Source organism: Anser anser (genome assembly GCF_964211835.1).
Source record: "Anser anser genome assembly, chromosome: Z".
NCBI lineage: Eukaryota > Metazoa > Chordata > Aves > Anseriformes > Anatidae > Anser > Anser anser.
In genome coordinates, this window is record NC_139723.1 from 4,846,914 (window position 1) to 4,872,991 (window position 26,078).

At 44.3% G+C, this 26,078-nt stretch overlaps 1 protein-coding gene across 5 annotated transcripts in view; it reads left to right on the top strand.

Moving 5' to 3' along the window:
- Positions 1–352: 352 nt before the first annotated feature.
- The window catches only part of LOC310889570 (uncharacterized protein), a 92,586-nt gene continuing 66,860 nt past the window's right edge, over positions 353–26,078 (top strand). For 3 of the 5 annotated variants that reach the window (XR_014576624.1, XM_083817184.1, XM_083817185.1), the window contains exons 1-2: positions 353–2,350; positions 3,673–3,723. Coding sequence is in view for 3 of the 5 variants with exons in the window: in XM_083817184.1 (XP_083673310.1) it covers positions 2,247–2,350; positions 3,673–3,723 (155 nt within the window). In the remaining 2 variants the exon portion in view is untranslated. The other 2 variants (XM_083817186.1, XR_014576625.1) reach the window with 2 other exon arrangements.

The window sequence follows — 26,078 nt, forward strand, 5'->3', positions numbered from 1 at the left end:
GATTTGCATATTCCCTCTCTCTTTTCCTTTTTTTTTTTTTTTTTCCTCAATGCCCTAATTTCCTCGATGTATGCAAATGCGGCCGGACGTACAGTAAGCCCCCGGCTGACGTCAGTGGACGTGACCTCGCCGACAAACCCTGGGTTTTATCGGCGCCTTCCTTACCAGGCGCCTTCCGCGGGCGCGCAGGCTGCGCGGATCTGGCCCCCTCCCCGTCACACACCCGTTGGCAGAAGCGGACCCCCCCCCCAAGACCCCAAAACAAAGCCCCCCCCCTTCCCCGAGTCGCTCCTGCCCCCACCCCCCCCTTTTTTTTTTTTTTTCTCCTTTAACGGGACGTAATTTGATGCTTCTTTTCATCAGACGACGAGCGGGAAATAGAAAAACCCCCAATAAAAAATACTGATTTAAAAATCGCGTGTTGAGACGGGTCGAGCACCCCCGCGGAGGGACAACGGTGCGCGGCCGGGCACCTGCCCGCTGGTGCAGGACCAGGGGCGCTTTCCTAAATCTGCCTCCCCGCTCTGGATCGATCCCCGCGCTCACACCGCGGTGTGAGACGATGCTGGGCGAAGTTTTATAGCCGGGCTATGCTGCAGCATAAAACGCAGTCGGCGTTTTGAAAAAGAAGGGTCTTACTCGGGTCTAAGTCTTTTTCCTTTTTTTATTTTTATTTATTAATTTATTTATTTATTTGCCGTGATGTCTTCCAGAGTATCTCCCTACCTCTCGGATCTCTCCAGGAGATCCTGGAGCGAGCCACCGGCCAGCTCAGCACACGCACACCTGCGCTGCTCCCCCATTCAGTCCTCTTTCTCCGAAATTAAATGGCCAAGCCACCTGGGGGGTGGAAACACGCGTGTACTTGTGGGGCGGGGGGGGGGGTTGTTGGGAGGCGTGAGGAATTTTGCAAATCCTCTCCGCGGCGTTTGCCCTGGATTCCTGCCCTGAATTCCCGTGGCTGGGTCTGGACCAGCGTTTTCGGTCCCTACAGAGCTCCCTTTGTCCGCCGTGGGCTGCAGGAGGCTGTGGGGGGGCATGGGGTGCAGGAGGGGGTGTCCCCATAGGGAAATCCGCGCCTGCCCCCTCCCCGTGCTGAGGGCTGGACAGGCGGTGAAGCGCACTGTGCATGCACGTACACACGCATATATAATCTATAGGCATTTATATATATATATAAGGTCCCCGCACAGCCCCTCCCGCCACCCGCCCCCTCGCCGCACGCGTAACCCGCACCCATGGGTGCCCCACTCCGCCGCACCCCGGCCCCCCCCCGAGCACCCCCCGGGCCCAGGGCAGAGGGGTCCCGAGCCTCTCCCCGCCCGCCCCCGAGCCCTAAAACCAGGCTTTTTCACGCATTTTCGGACGCCGCCGGCCTCGAATCCCGGAGCGGTGGAGGAGAAGCAGGGGAAGGATGCGAGAAACTGCGGGAAACCCCATCCGCGCTGGGGAGAGGTCACGCTACAAGTCTGCATGACAGCAGGAATGGGAGGAAGGTCTCTCTCTCTCTCTCTCTCTCTCTCTCTCTCTCATTCCTCTTTTTTTTTTTTTTTTTTGGTAGCATTGTGATTTTTTCCCCCGTTGTTGGCCGGTTGGTTGGTTCTGAGAAAAGTTAGACAAAATGCCAACGCCTCCCCAAAGCGGGACTCGGAAGAATCTGTTCAGAAGTTAGCCGGAGGAAAACACCTTAAAAAAAAAAAAAAAAAAAAACCTCGACCGATTGGTGCTTTTTTTTTGTTTTTTAAGTTTACGAAGAAATGTGTGCCTTCCTTCTTCTCTAGGAAAATGTAGCCATTGCTCTTCTTTAGACGAGACATTTCTAATTTGTTCCGTCTGTCAGAATGGCACTAAAAGAGGTTTTGGTGCAAATTCATTATCTCTGGCAACGCAGAACTTATAGTAGGAACTGAAAAAGACCGTGGCAATGGACGAACAATAGGGCTTCAGTTCATCAGCAACAAAAGCGCTGGGGAAATTGGTTGAATTTCAGAGCACGTCCTCCTCAGCAGAGAGGGCTGGACTAGACCTTGGCCAACCCCCCCAAAAAACTTGCAGAGCCTCACATACAAGACTTCACTTTCCACTCCGGGGCGTAGGAGGCAATATGGAAAAAGGGAAGAAACTGAAAATATGCATATATATAACTTTCTGCGTTTGTCTCCCGCTTTGGCGGGTGGAAGATCGCCTGACGATTTTACAGCCTTTTTGGCGCACCGTGGAGCTTAAAGCGGCACTTTCAAACGGGGATGGCGGCGGGAGAAAGGCGTGAATTTGGGGAGCCCCGAAGGAACCGGAGCCCCCCCGCTCCGTGGGGATCTTTTTTATTTTCCACGAGGCCCCCTGAGGCTATGTGAGTACGGCGGGGGCTCGGATTGTGCGCTATGGGGGGGTCGGGTCCGGAGCCCCCTGCAGGGGCTGAGCCCCGCAGCGGGTCTGGAGGGGCTGGGAGGGGGCCGGGGGTGTCCGGGCGCTGTCCCAGCTCCCTCCAGGAACTGCGATACGAGGGGGGCTCCTGCAGACCTGTTGGTCGCGGGGGGGGGGGGAGGTTTTTGGGAGGTGTGGGAAGCTCTGGGTGTCTGCAGGGAGCGGTGCCGGGTGCCCCCCGAGGGCGTGCGGGCAGAGGGACGGCCGCTCATAGAGAGCGAAAAAAGAGTAAAGGTTTCGCTATCGCCTGTTTTCCATGGGAAAAAAAAAAAAAAAAAAAAAAAAAACCACATCCTCGGGATGTCCGGGGGGCGAGGTGGGTCGCAGCGAGCAAGCATCCATCACTTCTGGGCTGGCCAAAAGGCAGCCGGGCCGAAACGAGCATCCCTCGGAGCTGGGGGTGCTGGATCACACTGTCCGGCTGTCCCCGGGCCCTATGGCACGGCTCGGCTCGGCACGGGTGTCCGCGGGTGTCCCTGCTCCCTCCCCAAACCAGCATCCCTCCCCCGGGTAAAAACATCCTGGGGTCATGCAGCGGGGGAAACTGCTTCAGCACGGAGTGGGAGAAGCAGCCTCCCCCTAGGAAATGTGCTTTTTTAAAAAAGAAAACCTACATCTGATGCAATCCGTACGATGCCATGAAAGCGTGAGGCTCACGCCGTATTTATTTACCCCTGCAGCTCTACAGCCCGCGGTCCCGGCTGCAGGACAGCCGTGGTGTGGAGGACCTGGAAAAGCTGTCGGGGAAATGCCGGCTTAACGCGTTTTGCATGTTTTGAACTGGAGGCTAGGTGGAGCCTCCGTCCTTCATTAAGAAACCGGCAGCTTATAGTATGCAAATGTCACATCTCTCTGCAGTTCTGGCCACTTCAGTTCGTCAGCCCCAATATTCTTAATTTTTTATTCTTAGCCGCAGCTTTCCACAAGTAATTGTATCGCTTCTGTTATTGTTATCCTTATTATTTCCTGAAAATATCGATTACCATATTTAACCCTGCAGATACCGGAGTGCATTACTCATATCTGTTTTGTGCTGCATTAGATCATCTGCAGGAAATGTGGCTCCTTATTTTCCCGTTTAATCTAGAGCCAACCTTTCCAGTGATTTATTTAACAATCTCACAAGTCAATATACACAGCGCCTTCTGAGCACACACACACAAACGTTTGTCTGTTAACATAGGTTCCAAGAACAAGAACCAAGCAGTAAAAGTGTTTAAATTGCGACCTTTTATGGCTCTTTTTCAGATCTAGACAACGCAGACAGACCACAGGGAATGATTATCAAGACACGAAATGGTAATTTTTATTTTATTTTATTTTCTAATTAAAACCAGACGATGCCATATGCGTTATGTGAAGATCTGAATATGCGGTCTTTAATGCAGCGTTTCCAGGTGTAACTACTGTTTGCGGGTTTCTTTTTATTTTTTTTTTCCTCGAGATTTTGACCTCTCGATAGCCTGATTTTTCTGATTTCGTAGTTTGGGTTTGCACTGGATGTCCCTTTGCCTGCAATACTCTCAGCATAGCCCAGATACAAGAAATGCAGCAGGCTTTACAGGCAGGTGCCTGTCAGATGAAATCGCGGCCGCAAAGAAATGATGAGGCACTTTGCTGGGTGTCGAGCCAGCCGAGGGACTTACCTGGCTGCCAGGAGAGGGGTGCTGTGCGAGAAGCGCTGCCCTGGGTTGTACCAGCGTGAATTCTGCTCGTGATGCGCCTCACAGCAGCTTCGGTCGGGCTCTTACGCGTGCTCCTGGCGGAAGGTGGGGACACCGGCATGAGGCTGTGCTAATTAGAGAGTCAGAAGCATTCCTCTTTAAAGCAAATAGAGACTGTTTATTCTTAAGAAATCCACGCAGGATGTTACTTCTTTACGTCACAGCCATCTGAAGACCTATAAAAAGATTAGAAAACAAGCATGGCAATCACATACTAATCTACAGGCCATTAACGGGAATTTATTAGGGAGGCAGGAGGAAAAAGCAAATGTTTGGATTCGGTAGCTTCCAATGTGCAGATCATTTGAAAAGGGATTTTGGGACTGGGAAAGGGTGCATGTAGTGTTATCAGCTGCTATAAATGTTTCAGACGGTATTTGTGGCAGTGATTTCAGAACTACGCGTTGTACAAACTTTTCACATGCCAGAAAATGCTGTAGGCTTGTATGTGTATGTATGCTAGCAACTGCTGCACGCTTTTTTGTGATATTTAGAATAAGCAAAGACTTTCGTGCACTTTTTCTGGACAGGCTTTTGAAAGCCCTGCTAGGTGATTGAGAGGTAGAACATTTATTTGGCAATACAGCTAATGAACAGCTAGGTTGTAACTGTGGTGTTGGCTCTTTTGGCTTACTAAAGCTCTTCTGATTAGTCAACAAAACGTGGCAGGTGTATTGCATTTTCTACGTGTGCCAGTGTGTGAGTAAGTGAGGCGGTCTTGAGAAAAGGGCTTGGTGTTTTTAAGGTATGTCTTGCATCTGTAAGCATGAGTGTTTGGAGGAAAAAAAAAGTAAGCTTTGCACTTAACTGGAAATCCAGTAACATGGTGATGTGTTTTAAATGACTCATTTTTAAATTACTCTCTTTTTTTCTCAGTTTTAACTACTCATTACTGAGTAGTTATGTGTCTGTGTTGACATGTGTTACACAAATATCTACACGAGCACAGACATATACACACACATGCGCGAGGAGTACCTGAGTGTTCGTGCCTCTCACTGGAAGAATTTAATGCGTGAGCTCATGGGCTTGTTGTGTGTAACACATGCCTGATCACCAATGCTGCTGCCTCTAGCTATTGCCAGGAAATATATATACATATATCCATTTCTGTCTCTCTGCCCATTCAGAGGAGCTCATTAGAATTTTACATAACATCGCAATGATCATGTGCCTGCAGATGTCTAATTCAGTCGTGTGTGTTGTGTCTGAGCAGCCTGAGAGGTAATGAGGGAGCAGGGTAACCAACAACGCGGCGTTATAGGGACCCTAACCCTTCCTTGCCAGACTCTGCAATACCCACAAAGAGCCCTGGAACAGCTCGCTCCTTGGCCCCTGGTATACAAAGTACTGGTGGCAAACTGCGATGCCCCCCGGTACCGGGATATCTGACAGGCGCCACATAAATAAATAAATAAAATAATAAACTATTCCGTCTCAGATTCAAGGGCTGACAATCTGAGCGAGCTCCCTGGTTAGTAGCATCACTGCCGAATTCAGGATCGGGCACATCGTCAGTGTGTCCGTGTTACTCCGTGGTGGCAGCATTAATCGGGGGCCTTGTCTGAAAAATGAGACGCTTTCCCGTTTCTGTGCCCTTATAACATTAACTCATGATAAAAAATGGGCTGGTTGATGCCGGTGTCACTTCGCAGTGCAACCACACGCACGTACGTGGGTATTTTAGCACTAGTGCACACACACTGACACATGTATGTGTGGTTCCCCTGTGCACACAGCAGCACACATGCAAACAGGCTGTGCAGCCAGTGCAGAGCCACCAGAGCTTCAGTTTAACCCCATGCACTTAAATTTTCCGCCTTAAAAACAGCACCACATGCAAACACGGGTTAATTTACGAACAAATCCTTGTGAGCGCAGGGTGGCATGTGCCCTACAACGCTACGGGAGGACAGAGCAGGGTGTGCTGTGCTTTATTTTACAGCTTAGAAGAGAAGCAGCAGCACGAATTTTAGGTCGCAATTCCTTGAGCAGCCAGTACCGTGTCTGTGCCGAATTTTCCAGTGCACGTCTTACTCCTGCTGCCGCTCCTGAAGCGCATTTATTAATTTCTACTGTAAATACTGCAGATCTCGGTGCGAAGATTCACCGCATCGCGTGCACCCGAGAGACCCGTGATGTTTGCACTTCGGACTCGGGAAAAAAATCTGTAGGAATCATACCGTTAAATAATTCAGAGTGTAATGTTCTTTTTGGGGCGGTGGGGGGGGGTGGGGGGGGTGGGGCGGGGGTCGAGAGGCCGAAATCCTAAATCCTCGCGTAACGCGGGCGAACAGCCGGGGCAGACTGTGCCTCCCCCCGGTCCCACGGGTAATGCGCGGTTTCCCCACTCCGCGTGCGAGGTCAATAAAAATCGAGGATAAAAACCGGCGATTTTTTGTTCACGGAGGCGTTTCGCCGCCCCCCCGGTGAGCGTCGGCGCACCCTACCGCGGGCGCGCAGGGGGAGAGGGAAGGAGGGAGGGAGGGAGGGAGGGAGGGAGGGAGGAAGGGAGAGGGGAGGGAGAGGGTATGGATGCTATAAAGCACGGCGGAGCCTGCTGCCCGCAGCATCCCCCGCGCACACGCGGAGGGCAGCGCGCAAGGAGCCGTCCCGGTGTCAATACCTGCGGGGCAGAGAGAGGCCAAGGCAGAAGCTGCCCGCGGGATCCATCTCACGGCCGCTCCCGACACCCGCAGAGGCCAGGCCCTGGCAGCAAAGTGCCTCCCTCCCCGCCGGCCCCGCGGAGGCAGGGCAGAGGCTGAGACAGAAGAGAAGCGCGAGCAGGGAGGCCAACCCACCCCCCTCCAAAAGAGAAAAAAAAAAAAAAAGGAGAAAAAAAAAAAAAAAAAGACCTGAAAACGCTTTTATCTGTCCTTAGAGAGGGCCGGCGGACGGCAGAGCGGCCTGCGCCGGCCGGCAGGAAGGTGAGGGCGGCGGGCGGAGGCTGCGCTGGATGGAGGCTGCGCCGGATGGAGGCCGCCGCCGGGCTCATGCACAGCAGAGATTTTCGCCTGGCGTCGTCCCCACCACCTCGGCCTCCCGCGGCACGGGACCTCTGACCCCGGCCCACGTTCCGGCGCCGGGAGCCCCCCTTTTTCTCCTCCTCTCACGCCGGGGGGGGGGCGGCAGCAAGCCGGCAGGAGCGCGCCTGCCTCTCGCCAGCCCCGAGAAACCGAGGATCTTCCCCCAAAAAAATCACGCACGCACGGTGTTTGAGACCGAGCTGCCACCGTTTGGCGAAACGCTCTCTGCCTGCATAGCCTTCAGGGATCAGGAGCAGGATCCTCGGGTCATCTCCTCACTTTCTACCGGAATGGGATTTTATCCTTTTTTTTTTTTTTTTTTCTTTTTTTTTTTTTTTTTTCTTCCTCCTTACACCGCGCTGGGAACTGCCGCTGGCTTTTACGTCTTCATAGAGGCTATGAAGAGCCTTCCGTGAGAACGAAGCGATTTACAATGCAAATAGAGGCCTGCGAAAGGAGAGATGCTTCTCGCTCTTAACGCAGCTTGACGCACCTTAATAGCGGGTTTTATTTTCTGGTGCGAGCAGACGAATTGTGGGCTACCGCTGCCGGAAATTACTGGCTGAAAGGAAAAGTTCGGAATAAACTTTGGAGGCAACAGATCTCTTTTTTTTTCTGGATGTTATTAGCTGCACATGCACGCAGACACACAAACCAGGTCACAGTTGCATAAAAGGATGAATATTTTAAAGCAGGACTAGTGCTCTTGGCGGAGACAACACGGCTGTTTGCCAGAAAGATTTTGGAGTCTAGCGAGGGGGAGGAAAAAAAATAAAAATAAAAATAATAATAATAATAAAAAAAAGCTTTGAGGGAAGCGAGTTGTTATCTTTGGTTATCTAGCTGTATGAGTGTTTTGGTCTTCATAAAGCTAGATAACCGAAAGTAAAAACTCCTTCAAGATCATCGTACAGCGCGTGAAAATGAAAGACTACTGCAAGAGACAGTAAAACCCGAGAAAGGTCAGGAATGCTTATTGAATCTAACATTTTTACAGCTGGAGGTGGGAGTGGAGGAAATTAAATGGCGTACTTATGCCAAAACGTGAAGTTGTCAGACGCCAGGATGGATAGCTAGCTGCTGCGACGAGGAGACGGTCCTGCTGGTAAACAATGCGCGTGCAACCGCTGCTGTCATAACAAAATCAATAAGTAAGGACCCAGACCAGTTAACGTTGCGCTGGGGTGAGAGGACATATATGCCTATATATATACACCTTATATATATATATATATATATTCTCAGGAAAATATTTGGGAAGGCCGAGTTTCATTTTGCGTAGTGATTCATTGCAATGAAGTGGCCTTGCAAACAAAGCTAGTAGCTGGTGATGATGAAGATGGTGATCCTGTGTGGACTGAACTGAGGGAAAACAAAACCAAACCAAACAAAACTGTCTGCGTGCATCTGAGACAAAGCGTTGGGGGTTTGCTTCCAGTAATATGAAAGCAGGCTTTCAAAAAGTTTACACTGAAGTGTAGGCGAGCTTAATAATTTATATCTACTGAGGACTCGGTGGAGCTGCACAAAGATGAAAAAAGTGATGGCCGATTTTTATTCTTCTATTCAGAATGCGAGCACAGATGCTTCTCTGTTCCGAGAGGGTTTCCTTGAGGAAGCTACTGAAGCAGAAAGACATGATGGAGATGAGACCGCCTCCCCCCTTGTCAAAGTGTTAAAAAATGTTCAGTGTCTTACTCCGCGCCTAGCATTGGAAATGAAAGTGACATTTACTCCCAAACCCACGTGTGCGCCTCCTCTCTTTTTGTTTAAGGATGATCAGATCTATCCGGGAAACAGCGCTGGCATCCCAAACCGAAATAATTAGGACGTATATAGACCTGACAAAAACGGAGGGGGGAGTGCTGGGGGGGGATCTGGGGGGGGGGAGAAACGGAGGGGTGGGGGCGAGGCTCTGTCTTGCCTAATTGATTCCGCTAAACGCCGCGCAGGAGATGTGAACGGCCGGGCGCCCCCGTTCCCACGCTCGGGCCGGGCGGCAGCGCCGTGCCCCGGCGGCCCGTGACAGACAGCGCGGCGGGGGGCGCGGGGGGGCCACGGGCACGGGGGGGGGGGGGGGGGGGGAACCCGGACCCTCGCCCCCCCCTCGGGAGAAGGGCGGCCGCCGCAACGGGGTCCGTAATGGGGAGGCGGAGGGGGGGCAGGACGGACGGACGGACGGACAGGATGGAGGCTGAGCCTCACGCCTCCCCAGGAGTGGGGGGCACAGAGCGGGCGTCGCGGTATTATTATTATTATTATTATTATTATTATTATTATTATTATTATTATTATTATTATTATTATTATTATTATTTTCACAAGCGTCCGTTCTTGCGTCTGCGGGCAGCGCCTGCGGTGAAAAAGGAGGCGGGGGGTGAATGTCTGCGGGCGGCGTTTTTTGCTCTGTACTTGACCCGCGCGCCTCCCCGGCTGCGGTGTCGCGATCACAGCCCGCACGTCGCGATTGTGTTCGATACTCATCCCACAAAAAAAAAAAAAAAAAAAGAAAGAAAAAAAAAAAAGTTCCCGCGGCCCCGCCGCAGGTGCTCGCACGGAGCCCCGGCACCTGCAGCCGTGCCCGGGGGCTGCTTGCCGAGAGGCGTCGTCGCCGGCAATTAGCATTTGCATGACAAAAGTGCGCCGTTTTCCTTTCTCGGGGAGCTTCAATTAAGGCAATGAGCTGCTTTTCTGGAGAAAGCTATTGTTTACTTAGCCATTCAGCGAAGTCAATGCGCCCATGCTTTCACTTGCGTCTTGGTCTTTGGCGAGGAAAACACCCAAGGAAAATACTAACATTCCCGCCGCACGCTGGCCATTGTCACATCGGATTGTTGTGTTGGTGCTAGGTGGCTGCCGGTCAGTAAAACGCACAGGGCTGCTACCGCTAGCAGCGCTGGAATACCTTTCGGTGCTTTAGGAGCAAGGCTGTGCCCCCTTTTGTCCCGCGTGTCCAACTTCTGTCTCGGGGACGGGAGCCCGAGGGCGTGCGGCTCTCGCGGCGAGTGAGGTTCCTGCAGGATCACCTGGCTGGGAGGTGCTGCGTCCCGAAAACTGCGGGGGGGGATGGGGGAGAACAATATGCACCTTTATGTTAGACGAGGGAGAGGAAAAAGAAGCGTAAATATCGTTCGAGCAGTTCTTTGAAGGCTCGTTTCGGCACTGGGAGAGACCAGATCAAGTTTATTTAGCATAGCGGCGCATTGTAAAACAGTTGGAGTGGAGTTGCAGGCTGCGTGAGCGTGCATGTTAACTAGCAGGGACCCGGGCTGCCTCTTTGTGAGAAGGGAGCAGCAGATTGCTCTGCAAGGCCAATGTTAAAAAGGCAGCTGAATTTAACACCATCTGGAAGAAAAGATCCCTTCACGACTTTCTCACACCGTCAGACAAAACTAGTGTCTCTTGTTCCGAGCCCTTGTCTATGCAGCCATACAATACTGGGTCATTATACTTTTGCTGAGAGAAAATTTGAGAACACAATATGGGTAACCAGTGAATGACCAAGTTTCATTGTGCCCGCTTAAGTCGATTGAAATCTACGTCTAGAGCCATGAATGGCAGCATTGTTTTCCTCACCGGGGCTGTACTAAATGTCAGCACAGTGTAAAGAAAAACTTGAAGTCTGCAAATAACTTACCAGATCTCAATTATAATATTTTCCCACACTAGAACTAATATCATTGCTAGGGTCTACAATGCACAAAATACAAAAAAAGAAGCGGGGAAAAAAATAATGAGTTCATTTACAAGTTATTTTAGCCAGATAAACATTTTAATTTTCTTGCGGGAGCTCGAGTTTGGTGCATGAGGCTGGCTAATCGCTTCCCGAAAAGTTACAGAACTGATTCTTATGTAATTGAGAAAATAAACTGTGTAAACAAGCTTGTGTTCTGCAACTACTGCAGCCCTCCAGCCTGGGACCGATAAGATGTTAGTAAGCGCATTCGGTATTACAAGGGTCGCCTCTTCTGAGCTGGGTCTAGGGAAAGCGTCTCTTGAGCGTCTGGGAGAAATAAGGCTGAAATTCATAAAGTTGTGGGAAATGTGTATCTCCAGGTGCTGGTGCAGAAATCTGTCAGTGCAAATCAGTGTGGACCCAGGTACAGGAGAAAGGTTTCCTTTTTATTTTATTTTATTTTATTTTATTTTATTTTATTTTATTTTATTTTATTTTATTTTATTTTATTTTATTTTATTTTATTTTATTTTATTTTATTTTATTTTATTTTATTTTATTTTATTTTCCCACTTGATAATGGCTTCCACCTTAAGTGGAAATGGCAGTAACCACTGCCATTATTTCCCCCAGCCCTCCTCTTAGCACCCACGCCGCTGGCAGGGTCTCAAACCCACTTACCTGGCTGTAAATCCCCCCCCGCGTGAAACACCCACGACGAGGGGCAGCCCCACGCGTGTCACTGCCGTCCCGGGCTGGGATCCTTGGGACAGGAGCTCCTGGAGCCGCCCCTGGCCGTGTTGGGGGTGGGGGAGCTGCTCTGCTGCCCCCCTGGCCTCGGGCCGACGGCTCCGTGTGGGTGACGTGTTCCATGTCTTTCGTTGCCTTTTACCGCCCTTGTTATTTTAATTTAGAAGAGAGAAGAAAGTCGGTCTTTGGCTGTTAAATTTCCTAACTAAATAGCAAACATGAGGTAAGAGGTAGTGTGTTTTGATGGGCCTTGCTGGAGGGGATGGGTGAGGAGAAGGAGGCTTGCGGCATTGCAGTTGTCCATCAGCAGTAACCTGTTTGTCTCTTTTGGATGCTCTCGCCTGCATATAGCCATGAACATTCACACACATAGACATTCACAGTGTGGTGTAAAGCAGGCACAGGGATTGCCTGCACGGCCAGCGTAACGCAGGTGAAGTTCTGGCACTAGCTGCTGGGGCAGGAGGTGCCTTGCACCCAGCTCCTATCCAGCAGACACGTGTACAGAGCACAGCAGGTGAAAGGGAGCGGGGTGTTCTGTCAGTGTCATTGCAGCTAATGTGATTATCCCCCTAATTCTGTAAGATGAAGCTATTACGAGCCAAATCTCCAGGTTTTATCCTCGTCGCTCGCTCCTCCCAAAGACTGGACTTGTGGTTGTCCTCTCCTTTTGAGGACAGCAGGAATTGCTTTGGGATTGACTGAAAGAAGTTAACAAAGTAACCATGTTAGCAGGCCACCTCTCAAACTTGCCTTTACAGCTTGGGATCCTGATCTCACACTACGCCAGGCCGCAGCAATCGAGGAAACTTACAATCAGCCGCTCACAGAGCAGGCCCTGTCATGGCCTCACAGCGGATGAGCACAGGGGGCACACAGGAAGGGCTCTCCCCATTCCGCGCCGTGGGCAGAAGCCCCCCACGCATGTTGCTTTCCCTCTGGCAACTTTTCTGCCCCCTTTTCCCTCAGACCCCAGCACACCCCAAGCCTCCCACCGCCACCGCCACCCTGCCCCTCATCCACCCGACAAAATGGCGGTCGGCGCTGGTTTGCGTTTCCATGGAGATAGCCCGGCCCCGGTGGGGCCGGCGGCAGCAGAGGGGTGCTGCCGCGGGGGGCTGGTGGCTGCTAATTGCCTCTGTTAATTAGCGCTGATTACCCGCACGGGGGGGGGGGGCCTCCTGAGGGGGCGGCGGCCGTTAAGGCCTCGCCAAGACAGCCGGGGGCACGGCCCTTTGGGATAAGGCCCGGCCTGGTGCCCCCAGCATGGTTCTCCATCTGGGATGCCCTACTAAGGGTGTTTGGCCAACAGCCGAGGGGTGCTGCAAATTCATGGCACAAATGGCCTTGTTCCTCCATGTGCAGGGCTCTCTGGGCATCTTTTCCAGTCCCTGCAGTGGTTGCTGAAATATGAAGTGTGCAGTGCTGGGGACTCCCGGCATCCCTCCTCCTAAACACTGACAATTTATCTATGCTAAAGTGTATTGCGCAAAGAACCCCAGTCCTTCTTCATTTGCTTAACAATTAGTGGCCTACTGTGGCTTCGACAGGGCCCAAAAGCATGTGGCGTGTAAGCAGCCATGCGCAGTGAGCGGTGCAGGAATGAAGGAAACTGCTGACGCACAGGGGCTTGATAAGGAGCACTTTAGCCTTTTGACCTCCAGTTTGTAGGCCAGCATGGAGAAAGTAGAGGATAGGTCAAAATGAACTTCATAAATAATGGGAAATAAATCAGTAATTTGTCTTCTTTTGAGTCTAAGAGGAGTTTGTTGGGAAAAATAAATGTCCAGTGTTTTGGGTCAAAGCTTGGTCAGTCTCTCCACACTCACATTGAATCATTTTATGCCCTTTCTAAAGGACCTGTGTGGTCGAACAGGGTTGTTTTAATTCCAAAACAAGCTCTGTGCAAACAAAAAGTTTGTGTATATATATATTTTAAACCACTATTTTAAAAGAGATGTCTTTTTGAGTAAGTTACATTTGCTCTGTTAGTTATGTCAGTTCTCAGAAAGGGACATTAACATAAAAAAAAAACCTCCACTGTAATCATTGTTTGGAATGTTACATCTAGGAAACAAGATTTGGAGGTTTTTTGTTTGTTTGTTTTTTGTTTTTTAAATAGTGTCATTATCATGAGCATAAGGATAAAAGTTTAATGTAATTGGAGTTTAACACAATAACCTTGTATACGAGAGCTGGAGTCAGTAACAGAAAACCTGCCCAGCAAGGGCAGAAAACACACATGTAATTCCTTCTCAGTTGTGGCTCAGCAGCAGTTGTGTTACATCACAAAAACGTAAAATTAACACTCTTTCATATGAAGTATGAATTACTGTCTTTAGCTTTTTTCTCTCTCAATGTGCGGTTGCTGATGTTGCATCTCACAATTCTCCGCAGATGCACAGAAAAGTACAACCTCATGGTGGAATGGCCTGAAACAGAGCCAGAACTAATTCTTCGCTGTCTTTTCTATGTTAGAATTTGGTTCAAACCAGACCAGTAAAATCTCTTTCTCTATGGCTGTAGTCAGCTGCTGTTGGCTCAGCTGAGCACTGAGGATTTAATGGGTACCAATATTTTACCAGTGGGCATGAAAGTATTGTTGGGAAATATATGAATATTAATTTTATGTCTTCCTCTAGATTCCCATAACTCTTCAATGGCATAAATTAAACTCCTATGGCATTTATGTAGAGCCTCTTTCTACTTCAGAAGCATTTGCACGGCCAGGATTGGCACAGGCAGGCTCGTTTGTGTTTATGCGTTTATGAATTACTCTGCCACCACTCTGCCCACATGGACGAGGCACAAAACTTGCATTTCTTTCCTGCGTGGTCCCTCACCAATGGGACAGCCTATAGTGACTAAACAGAATCAAGTGACCCTTCACATTTTGCTAGGACCATCAGTGTTCCCTCTGACAGCTGACAAAGAGAGACCTCAGGATTTTATTGTAAACTATCTTTAAATTCATTTCCACTCCAGTAGGAATAATACTTGATTTGAAATAGAATATTTTATTTCCTATTTTCCTATTTTTTTTTTGTGTAAAATATTTGTGTAAAAATTTCCTATTTTTTTTTTTGTAAAATAAAACTAAAAAGAGAAAACAATATTTCATTTTCCTCATTTAAAAATGATTCCTCAAATATAGCTATGTTAGATATTACACCATCTTGCGCATCACTACATTATTAAGTGAATCTAATGCCCGGAGTCATTAGGCACATTCCTGCATGTCATTCTGATATCTCTCCAGTCCACTGGATTTTGAAGAGTGATTATGTAAATTTTTCACTGATAAATAAATTACTATAATTGTAGTTGAATACCACTCAAATTCTTAAGACTATTGCATCTAAATAATATATTATGCATTGCTTAATTATTTATCAAGACTAATTCAAAATAACTGTAGGGCAAAGCATACATTTATTTTTAAATAGCCCCTTTTTTTGCACCAGGTACAAAAATGTTACAGATGTCAGAAAGAAAAAGAGAGAGAATAAAGTTTCCTTCATTAGATGCAAGGTTTTTGTTTGGATTAGTAATATTGCAACAGTGATGCCATTCTTCTTGTGATCATGCTATCAATCCAAATATAAGTTGGCCAATACGTGTGATTTCTGTTAACAGGAAGACAGGAGAGTACAGTTAATGTGGGTGGAAGGTGACGGTATGCAACAATAAGAGGAGAATAGCATTTTTGACTTACACTGAGAAACAGTGAGGTGCTAGCAAGATTTTGGCAGCTTTAGACTTAGCGGTGAGTGTTAAGTGATGTATCAAGCATTGCACAATTAAAATCATGGACTCTGTGTATTTTGAACCTGGCATTGATTTTGGATGTGGAAAAGTCTCAGTGAACTGCCTGTTGGTTATTAGCAGCACTTGGCCACTTTCAGGGAGGCCACTTAAGTGCACTTGTCAAGGAACGTTATTTTCCGCCTTGTGCAAATTCTAATTCTAGACTGGGTTCTAATCATCACTTAGGAATCATCATCAGTATCAGAAGTTCGCAGCCTATACACAAAGGTTTTTCTCTTCCCCTTTCAGAACAGACCTCTATCTAGCCACTAATTAAATACAGGAGATTGATTGCAGAAAACCTGCAAGGGCATATTTACTGTACCATATACAGTAAGCCCCATTTGGTGCATTAGCATTTAGCCATTTTATGAAAATTTAGTGAGAAAATGACTCATGTATATGATTTAATATGCATCAGTGATAACTCGGAACATCCTTATAAGAAGAAAGAAATTAAACATTCATTAGAAAACTAGACTGGTGTCGCTACATGGTTAAAACATTATTAAAGCATATTTCAGTGTTTTGCTTACACCAGTGTTCTCATCATGGTGCCACCATTTCATGACAAAGAGCGTAGAGGAGAAAACATTCAACTTAAAATGTCTGCTGGCACACATCGCTGGATTTGTATGTCACTAAACAATGAACGAGCATAGCCTCGAATACCAACTATTTAATTAGCACTTTTGCCAGCCATGCATAGAAAATAGCTCATTTACATGCGTCATGCTTAGCGATTATTCCCATAAAAAACTACCGACTTTTTGTTTAATGTATGGAGCAGTCATGTATGCCATTGTAAGAAAATCAAAACATATGTTATTATTTTAAACACCTTGAAATTCAGAAATTTAATTAAAATATGTAAAGTCCTTATATTTCTCTTGGAGGTATATTTTAATTATTTAATTTAACCTTAACTGCGCCATAAAGGGCTGTATACAACTAATAATTAAGAATTTCAAAGGGCAACTGAAATCTCTAACAGTCCTCAGTTAATTAAAGGCTATTATTACAAACCTCTTGAACATACAGTTACATTTAATGACAAGTGGTGACTTGTAAATGCTGCATTTGAAAGATACCGCTCCTATTCTAAACGCTGTTGATAGATGATGCTGGAACTTGTACATTCTCCCAGTGAAATACTTTATTTTGAACATAAATGAGATATATTCATGAAATTAAATATTTCTGTCACTTGAAAGTGTATTATTTGGAAGTACTTTCCTTAGAAATATTCATTAGTTTTGTTCATGTCTTTCATATCTGCAAAACAAATATCACCGAAGGAAAAAAAAAAAAGATATGCCAGATATTGTAAATGAAAGTCAGCCATTTGAGCACATTTTGCTAATAGCATACAGTACGCTGACACGTTCACTTGCTGTATACACAATAAACAAGATATTATATTTAACACAATTTTTTTTTTTTTTTGAATGAGTTTAAAACATTGTTTTCACAAACTGTGTGTTCAAGTATCTCCAGGAATGTAGGCCACAATACCTGCCAAAAGACATTGTACAACCTGTATATCGTATATTGAGCCCTGTCCTGTCAACTCCCGATTATTCAGATAGTTGTTACTCACCTGTGGTGCCTCCTGAAAGAAGCAGCTCCTATAAATAGGAGATGCTAAAACAAACAGGTTGGGCCTGTCATACATAAAATTAATATTTTTCAGTAATGCATATGAGTTTGTGTATTTTGAGTTTTAAACCTGACTTTGACCTGTTCTTTGTATGTGTTCATCCCCATGGTTTTGCTGCCCCAGATGAAGAGCAATCCCATTTTTAACTGGATGTTAATTGCAGAGAATGTTAAAGACCAGAGTATATTTGAAGCTTCAGTTCTGATATGATGCACTCACCTAAAAATGAGCAAAGGAATATGCAATTTTAATGCTCTAATAAATTCACAAATGAACAATGTATTTTTTTTTCCCAAAATGTGCTTATATAGTCACACACTGGTGATTTTTAGGAATTTTATTATCTGATTCTATGCATACTGAATTAATAATCTGAAGGTACTTAATTTACAACAATTTGGAGACAGCAAATGAAACAAGTTACTGTATTTGGAAATGCTGCAAATACTTGTGGGAAAAGAGAAAGAAAAAGAATAACTGATTAGGTTAGCAATATTGTCTGGAAATCAAAATATAGGATTAAAAAAAATTAATGGATACTTGGGAGAAAAAAACATATATTTCAAACATAAATAAATAGTCTGTTAAATAATCTGTGGAAATATACACTAATAGGAAGAAACCTAAGAGTGAGAGTGGACCACAAATTAGTTATAAGGTTGCAATATGACTAAAAAAATTGTAGGGGCAATATCTTTTATGCTGTATATTTAAAGGAATCATATTAGAACCCATAATTTCCAGAAGGCAATATTAGACTATGTAGAATACAGCATGCAGTTCAAAAACCTGTAATGAGTCAAAGTGATGAGATTCACATTAAAAGGGAAAACTGTTGTAAGTCACAGAATAGATGGATTGGTTCTGGAGGAAAGCTTGAGAGAACTAGCTGAGCTAACTGATGATCAAATGCAAATGCGCGTGTGGGTCAGGTAGGGGTAATCCCAGCTACTGAAGGCTTGCACCGTGTTACACGGTCGCTCTTTGTATGCACCTGGAGTTTTATGTAACATTGACCAAAATCTACACTGAAAATTGAATGTAATACTACTGCATTGCTGAGATGATGGTCAGTGTTACTTAGAAAAGGTAAATGAGAAGAAACTGAGCACAGGAGCTGGTTGTCTGAACATCTGGAAAAATCTCTGGCAAGGAGGTAAACTGTGGGATAGTTTCAGAGGAAATAAAGGTGACTCTTGTTGAGTCATTTAAATCTGGAGTGAAGAATACTCCAGAGAACCCACTGGAGGTTACAGGTTAACTGGAGGTTACAGTCCTGTCTGCTAGAGAGGGCTGACCAGATCAGCTCTTAGATCTTTTTCATCTCTAGAATGTTATGATTCTGTTGTCACTTGATTCTGAGAGATTCTTTTGCCTAGCATTTTATTTTCAATAATTTAAATAATTATTCAATTTTCAATATATATTAATAATATATAATATATATTATATATAATAATAATGTTCAATAATTTAAAATTTATTTTCAATAAAATGCTTCCTGAAGGTAAACCTGGACAGCTCATTTGCAGAATGGTTAGGGGAAACATGCCTGATAGAGAGGCCTATAGTGATAGCATTTACTGCCCAGCCACTATCCTGGGAGTAGTAGAAATACAAACATTGGCTTGAAATATAAATTTAAAAATCAGAAGTCAAAGTGGTTGGTTTAAGATGCACAGCCTTATGCTGAAGTTCCCAACGGTATAATTAAGTTATATACAGGCACATACCTTCCATTTATTTGACATGGGTAGATATGTACTGCCTTTTCCTTTTCACCACTTCCTGTAAAACAGCTTCTGAATTACTTTTTTTTCTATGAACAGGTGAAGTAGAAGTATATCATATTACATATCACTGTGTTTACAGAGTAATGAATATTATATAATATTTATATAATACTTTGGAAAGTACTTGTCGTTTCATTGGAAGCTATTAAGAGGATTTTGTGTATTTGCAAAAGCTACGTTTTCTATCTCACGTCAGGCAGGGAGGTATGTAGTGTATTCACTCAATTGAACACTGCAGCCCTAAGCCTTCAGGTGCCTGGTTTTAGGACCGAGATCACCCTGTGCAGCCCTGTGCTCAGGGCATGGCATGGGCACCACGAGGTGCTGTAACGAGGTCTGTAGAAGAGGTGATGGCACTGAAAGTAAAGGTAGTGCCTGCAACCAGCACTTTCTGTAATGCAGTGACCTAATGATTGGATCACTTTTACAGAAAATTGCTGTTGAAGGTTCAGCTCCTTCCTCTACTACATTTGTGTCTTCGTTACCAGCCGTGAGCTGGGTGAAGCTGTGCTACTGTGTGGGGATGGAATTGAAGGCTCAGCTGTCAGAGGAGAAGGGAGGGCAGAGGCACGGGGGTCCTTTGGTTGAGGGGTCTGGGCACACAGTGGGGAGAACTGGACTTGGTACCTGTCTCTGTGGGCTGTGCTTGTGGTTTCTCACCTTGTTCTGTCGGTTCTGATCACCTGTGTATTGCAATTCAAGCATGAATACATTCTGGGTGGAGAATGGATTGAGAGCAGCCCTGAGGAGAAGGACCTGGGCGTGTTGGTTGATGAGAAGCTCGACATGAGCCGGCAATGTGTGCTTGCAGCCCAGAAAGCCACCCGTACCCTGGGCTGCACCAACAGCAGCGTGGGCAGCAGGGCGAGGGAGGGGATTGTTCCCCTCTGCTCTGCTCTCGTGAGGCCCCACCTGGAGCCTGCGCTCAGCTCTGGGGCCCCAACACAAGAAGGACATGGACCTGTTAGAGCGAGTCCAGAGGGGGGTCACGAGGATGATGAAGGAGCTGGAGCACCTCTCCCATGGAGCCAGGCTGAGGAAGTTGGGGTTGTTCAGCCTGGAGAGAAGGCCCCGGGGAGACCTCACAGCGGCCTGCCAGTGCCTAAAGGGGGCTGCAGGAAAGCTGGGGAGGGACTCTGTGTCTGGGAGCGTCGGGATAGGGCAAGGAGTAATGGCTTTAAGGTAAAAAAGAAGAGATTTGGATTAGATATAAGGAGGAAATGCTTCACTCAGAGGGCGGTGAGGCCCAGGCCCAGGCTGCCCAGAGGAGCTGTGGCTGCCCCATCCCTGGCAGTGCCCAAGGCCAGGCTGGATGGGGCTGGGGGCAGCCTGGGCTGGTGGCAGGTGTCCCTGCCCATGGCAGGGGGTGGCTGGGTGGGTCTTAAGTTCCCTTCCAACCCAAACAACCCTGTGATTTTATGATACTGCCATGCCGAGTTTTACAATCCCTGAGGGAGGCTGGTTTGGGGCTGGCATGAATGAGATGTGGTGCAATTTTGGGTATAGCCTTCTTCATAGGATCTGTGCCATGACTGTCCCCCACTCCTGTTCATATTGCTGTCTACTTGGGCTTTTTTCTTCTCTTGCTGTCTTACCCTCTGCACAGGCTCAAGGCCCGAGGCGCAGCGAGAAGCATTTGTGTGCAGCGTGTTTGAGGACAGGGCCAGAGAGGAGGCTGCAGGGTGCTGCAGTGGTAAGTGACCACCATGAGCGAAGGCTCAGCTGCTGCTCCTGGGATGGGAGCTGGGCACCAGGAGCAGGGGAAGAGATGGAGGAGGAGAAAAAGGTGTGGCAGGGCCACCAGTGACAGAATTCAGCCGTTACAGACCTTCTTTGGTTGTTGCCAGAGAAGTTAATAGAATTAATTCAGATCAGCCATGACTTTAAATGAGGTCAGAATCACATACTTTTTTTTTTTTTCTCACAGAGTTTTGCCATCTGCATTTTCCCTTTTTTTTTTTTTTCTTCTCCATTGCAATTAGAACAGGTTTTCTCCCGCATGCGTTTTTGCAGGCTTTAAATAAGCAATGAACTATGACTGACAGGTTGAAGAGTTTGTATGCCAGAGGTAGCCTAGGAAGTATGGTAGGTGACGGTGTAAGGTATGATTATTGAAAGCTAACCAAGCAGCTATTATGCACATCCTACTTCTCTGGTTGGTTAACTCTCCGTCAAACAGCAGGAATCAATTTCAGTGGTGTATATTTAAGGAGAAGTAACTGCAGTGATTAAGAAAATTAGAAACACTTCAGCCAATCAGAACGCAACACAGTGCAGAGCTAAGACCAAACCTTTACAGTAATTGGGCATATCTGAACAGTAATTGACAATGAGAAATCAATTTTTATTATAATTTTGTCATGAAAGCTTATTCTGCTGTGTATTTATGGAATTTATCTTTCATAGATATATGTTAGAAGTCCAGATGAAATTCTGTTTAATTTATTGTGAGTGTGGAGAGAAATGGGTAATTACTGCAAAGATGTACAGTTCTGAAACTCTCTACTGCTGAGCTCGGAAATAATTAGTAAATAAAAAGCTATCACTTCCCTTTTCTCAAATAGATTTAACAAAATGACATGATCTGTGTTTTTGTTATTTTGTCTTTTTGTTCAGATGAAATAGAAAATATCTGTGTAAATTAATAATGAGCCTTTCCCAACAAGTTTGTGGCAGATTACAGAAGGATTAGCAGTAGTTTAATCAATATTTCACTTTTTTTTTTTTTCCACAAACGTGGAAAAACAACTGAAGGAAATAACATTGATTCTACCTTAACTAGTTATGATGCGGGAAGAATTCTCATCACTTCTTGAATTTGTTTATGTTGATTATTATTTAAAATATTCCACATATTGTAAAATTGATATGGTAGCTGAATAAAATTAAGGAAAATTCCAAACCAGAAAATTCCCAACTATTTCAGTCAGTGGATCTAGATATAGAAATCAGGATGAAAATAAGACCTATTTCCCTGTATTTTTTCCTATGTTTATATACAAAGTCATTCCAAGTAATGTGCCATCCTTACCATAATGTATAGCACGTGCACACATAATGAATTTGTCTATATGTATGTATATGTATACAGAGAGAGGGAACTTCACGTATCCAATCATTCATGAATGTTTATTAATTCATTTTAAAATAAGGTACATTTGATTGTGAGGCTGACTGCTCTTTCTGAAAGAAAAAAAAAAAAGGGAAATCTTCCATCTATAAATAATGTCTTTTACAAGAACAAGGACCTTACTTGACTATAATATAAAATAAATAAGTAAGTAAAACCCACTTTACTTTATATAGTTTAAAAAGGTATGAGAAAAATCTGTTTGTTTAAAATTTTTTTTATTATTATTATTATTATTATAAATTCTAATTATACTGCCTATGAAGAATGAAAATGCCTATTTTTTCCTGGAAAATTAATCTGTTGATATCAGTTTGAGTTAATAGCCAGTGCAGGTGATTTGGTACTGGAGATACCTGATTTTGAATTTATTTATGCAGCAATGTTTAAGGAAAGAGCTAAGGTTCAGTATCGTTTATGAATAAAGATATTTGGTATGCTTTAACAAGTGAACATTTGGTATTATTTTACCAAAACGAGTCACCAGTTTAGACATGACCTCAAAATGTAGCTAGACTATAACGATTCAGCACTGCTTAGGAGTCAGTTTGCACCTTGCTCTGAAGTGAGGTGTTTTAGTTTTGTGACTATTGGCAACTGAATTTTTTTCATCTTCTTTAACTGTACATTTTGGTGACACCTCTCATAACGCTGGCTTGTCTTCAGTGGAGAAAGTCTTACAGCAACTTGACAGCTAGGAGAATGATGACATCAGAATAGCAAAGGAATTGAAAGCAGGATAACCGAGAAAGAAAAACAAATTTTAATCAAGTTTGCACACTTTTTTTTTTTTTAACTTACTTTGAGAAGTCATCAAGTTCTACTAACCAAGGCATATTTTAAGAAGTATTTTTGACTTTTGAATTAAGAGCTGGCATATGCAATATTTCAAGAGATTCTTTAAAAATAGCGAACTGAATTTTCATCCTTGTTTTTCTAATATAGGAGAGACAGTTTCCCAACTTCATGTGAAATGATGAAGCTGCTGATGAAGCTCAGTATTCTTCAGTTCAAGGGCTGCTTGTTAGACACGCATTCATGACAAGTAAAATTCCTGATTTTTTTGGTCACTGACTTAGTTAAATAGATCGACTTCAGTAAATTTCAGATAAACGAAAGCTTATGTGAACTAAACTTGTGTGTAAGTGGCTCATTTGATCCAAAAAGTTTTTTTTTTTTTTTTTTAAACCTCCTCAGAGCAGCTTATCTTGAAATTCATTCCAGAGTAGCATCTCTTAAGCCTGGAGATCTGAATGACACCAAGAAGTATTAGATAAATGTCCACTTAGAAAGTAATGTACTATCCTCTGTATTTATCCAAACTAGATATTGATTTAGTTTAAGATAAAATTAAATTCAAATATTTATCTGCAATAATTCTGAGAGAAGCCACAACTTTTGGAGAGCCCTGACAGTGCTTATTTTAGTAAAGCATGCTAAATAAATGAAATAAATCTGCAGAGGAGATATATCTATATGTATATATATATATGTTTGGAGAAAATTAGCAAATTTATTTGCTTCAGAAACAGCATAGTGTTTTTCAGGATTATAAGCTTGTGTGATCATCCTTTCAGTAAGGTTCACAACTGTAACTGGACTTCAGGATAAGGGTTGCAACTTTATCAGTCAGTTAAATATCAAAGCAAATAAGTGCATGCCAGAATCTCCTCATCATGGGGGTCAACAGAACTTTGTACAAAGCCTATGTAGAAATAACTCTTATGACAAGTTTATCCAGGAGATTCATCTTCAAAAAACAAGAATTAAGAAGGAACTTTTCTTAAGGAAAGTCTCATGATGGATGAGTCTCATAAGCTTGACAGTTTAATTCCAGTCCTGTTTTGACATGTTTTAGTTTAATCTCAACGGACCCACTTGAGGGTTTTACATCTTCGGGAGCAGATTCTTAAATTAGACGGGAATAAATTCTTTATACATGTTTATAAGGTTTCATTCTCTTAACTTTTTTTATTATTGTTATTTTGAAAAAAAAATCTGTTATAAGGGGAAAAGAACCCAACAAATATGGATTACATATGTTAGGTAGATATTGAAGTTCTTGACACTTTCATGCTTTGGCCAGGTGGATCTTGTTTCCCACAAGACCCAGCAAAAACACAGCTCCACAAAAAGCTAAGTGCCTTCTGTGATATGCTCATTTTAATTTTAATGGAAGTTGAAATCATTCAGCGCCTTGTAGTAGATACTCAGCAGCTCAAAGGACTCCAATTTCCTTCTCAAATGCAGGGGAAAGAACAATAAAATAAAATCTCAAGGCAGAGTCAATGTGCCCTAAGGAAATTTCTTTTCTGACCCAAATCTGGCAATCAGTGAAATGTAGTGTGTGACATCAGGAATTTTTGACAGAACAAACTGTATTTATAATTGTACCATTCCTTCATGAGCTTTAATACTGAGGCAAATGGCAACCACAAAACCAGTAGGAAGAGAAAGAAAAATTAAGGGTGGGACACCAGCTGTTGAAGAACTTCCACTTCCCGTTAGAAATTCTTGGTCTTGTGAAGGGGTCACCCTGAGCAAATTCATGTGAATATGAACAAATCTGCACACAGTGGCCGTGCTAGTGGATGGTCAAACCTCCCAGAAACCCAGGAGGTCTTGGCTGATGTGGTCCTTGTGGAGGCAGAAAGAGATGTTACAGGACTTCTGAACCAAGTTTGTAATTCCTAATTCTTTCCTGGTGCTGAACCCTTTATCCTAAACACAGCAGGGTGATAAAAAAATACTGCCAGATAGAGTAAACCCTTGCCAGAGTAAGAAGGAAACTTTCCTGAGCTTTAATTTACTAGAGATAATATGAAAGGAACCCACTTTATATTAGTGATTGTTCTTAGGTGGTGGAGCTCTGTATGTGAATGAACTGTTCCTGGACTGACTTTAAATGGCAAGACTTATTTATATCTGATATGTTTGTTGCAAAGACTCTTTGTTAGTACCTCAAGAGTGAGCAACGCAGTAGTTTTCCTTTCTCCTGGGAAACAGAGAAACATTTGGGAGCAAAACTGCTGGAAAAAAAAATGCTATTGGAGACTTTCTTGTTTGATAAAATCCTTTGATTTTCTTCTGGGGAAAAAAATGTTTGGGTTTATTCATTTATATTATAAAATTGCTGCATGAGATTTGAAGGCTGAGTGCCTTTTCTCATGTTTGAGTGATGTTCTGATGCAACATACTCTTCTGTCTAATCAAGCTCTAGATGCATCATTGGAGTTGCATGGCTGCAGGTGCCTGCATGCTAAAAAAAAAAACAACCCAGAGCATAAAGGAAAAAATAAATGGATGACAAGACTTTTAAGAAAAGGTGGTACAAGGTTTAAATATAGTAATACCTGATGTTGCAATTAAAATTTAAAATATCAGAGTAAAAATAACGGGAAAGTTACTTTTTATATTTAATGTTTGAATTTCAATAGATTATTTTACCTTTGCATTGTGTTACAGAGAACAGAAGCTGTCTTTATTTCTCATAGAGAAAGGAATCAAGGATAGGTTTACATGGAAGAAAAAAAGTAACAGGAGTTAAAAATTACAAAAAAAATATATATTATTTGAATATACGAACCCCAATAACTAGCTTAACCTAAGCTGTAACATCATAACCAACACAAAGAAAATACTATCTTCAGATAAAATCCATGAAATGTGACTTCAGTCTTAATTTCTTTGTGCAGGTGGATCCTTGCCTAGGTTAAGCAAAAACCTAAGAGCCATTTTCCACTGTTTTTCACTTCCTCAGCTTACATATCCACTTCAAACATTGCTTTTATCAGTTTGTACAATAGAAATAAGATTCACATCAGTTGCTGGTGTAGATAAAATGTGTTTGACTAACGAAGAACAAGACTTTTTCTACTATGACAATGAGTTAGTTAAGCAATTCCCCTGATTTCCCCCATTAAGAAAGTTGGCAGATTCTCAGCTTAGGCAAAAGATCATGTCTCTGTTTATTTTTAAAAGTGGTTTTAGTCATAACAATCACCATCAATTTTAACAATAGTTTTTGGTTGTCTGTATGAACAGAACTTGAACTCAGCCACGCACTTTTAAAAATTCATCTATTATTC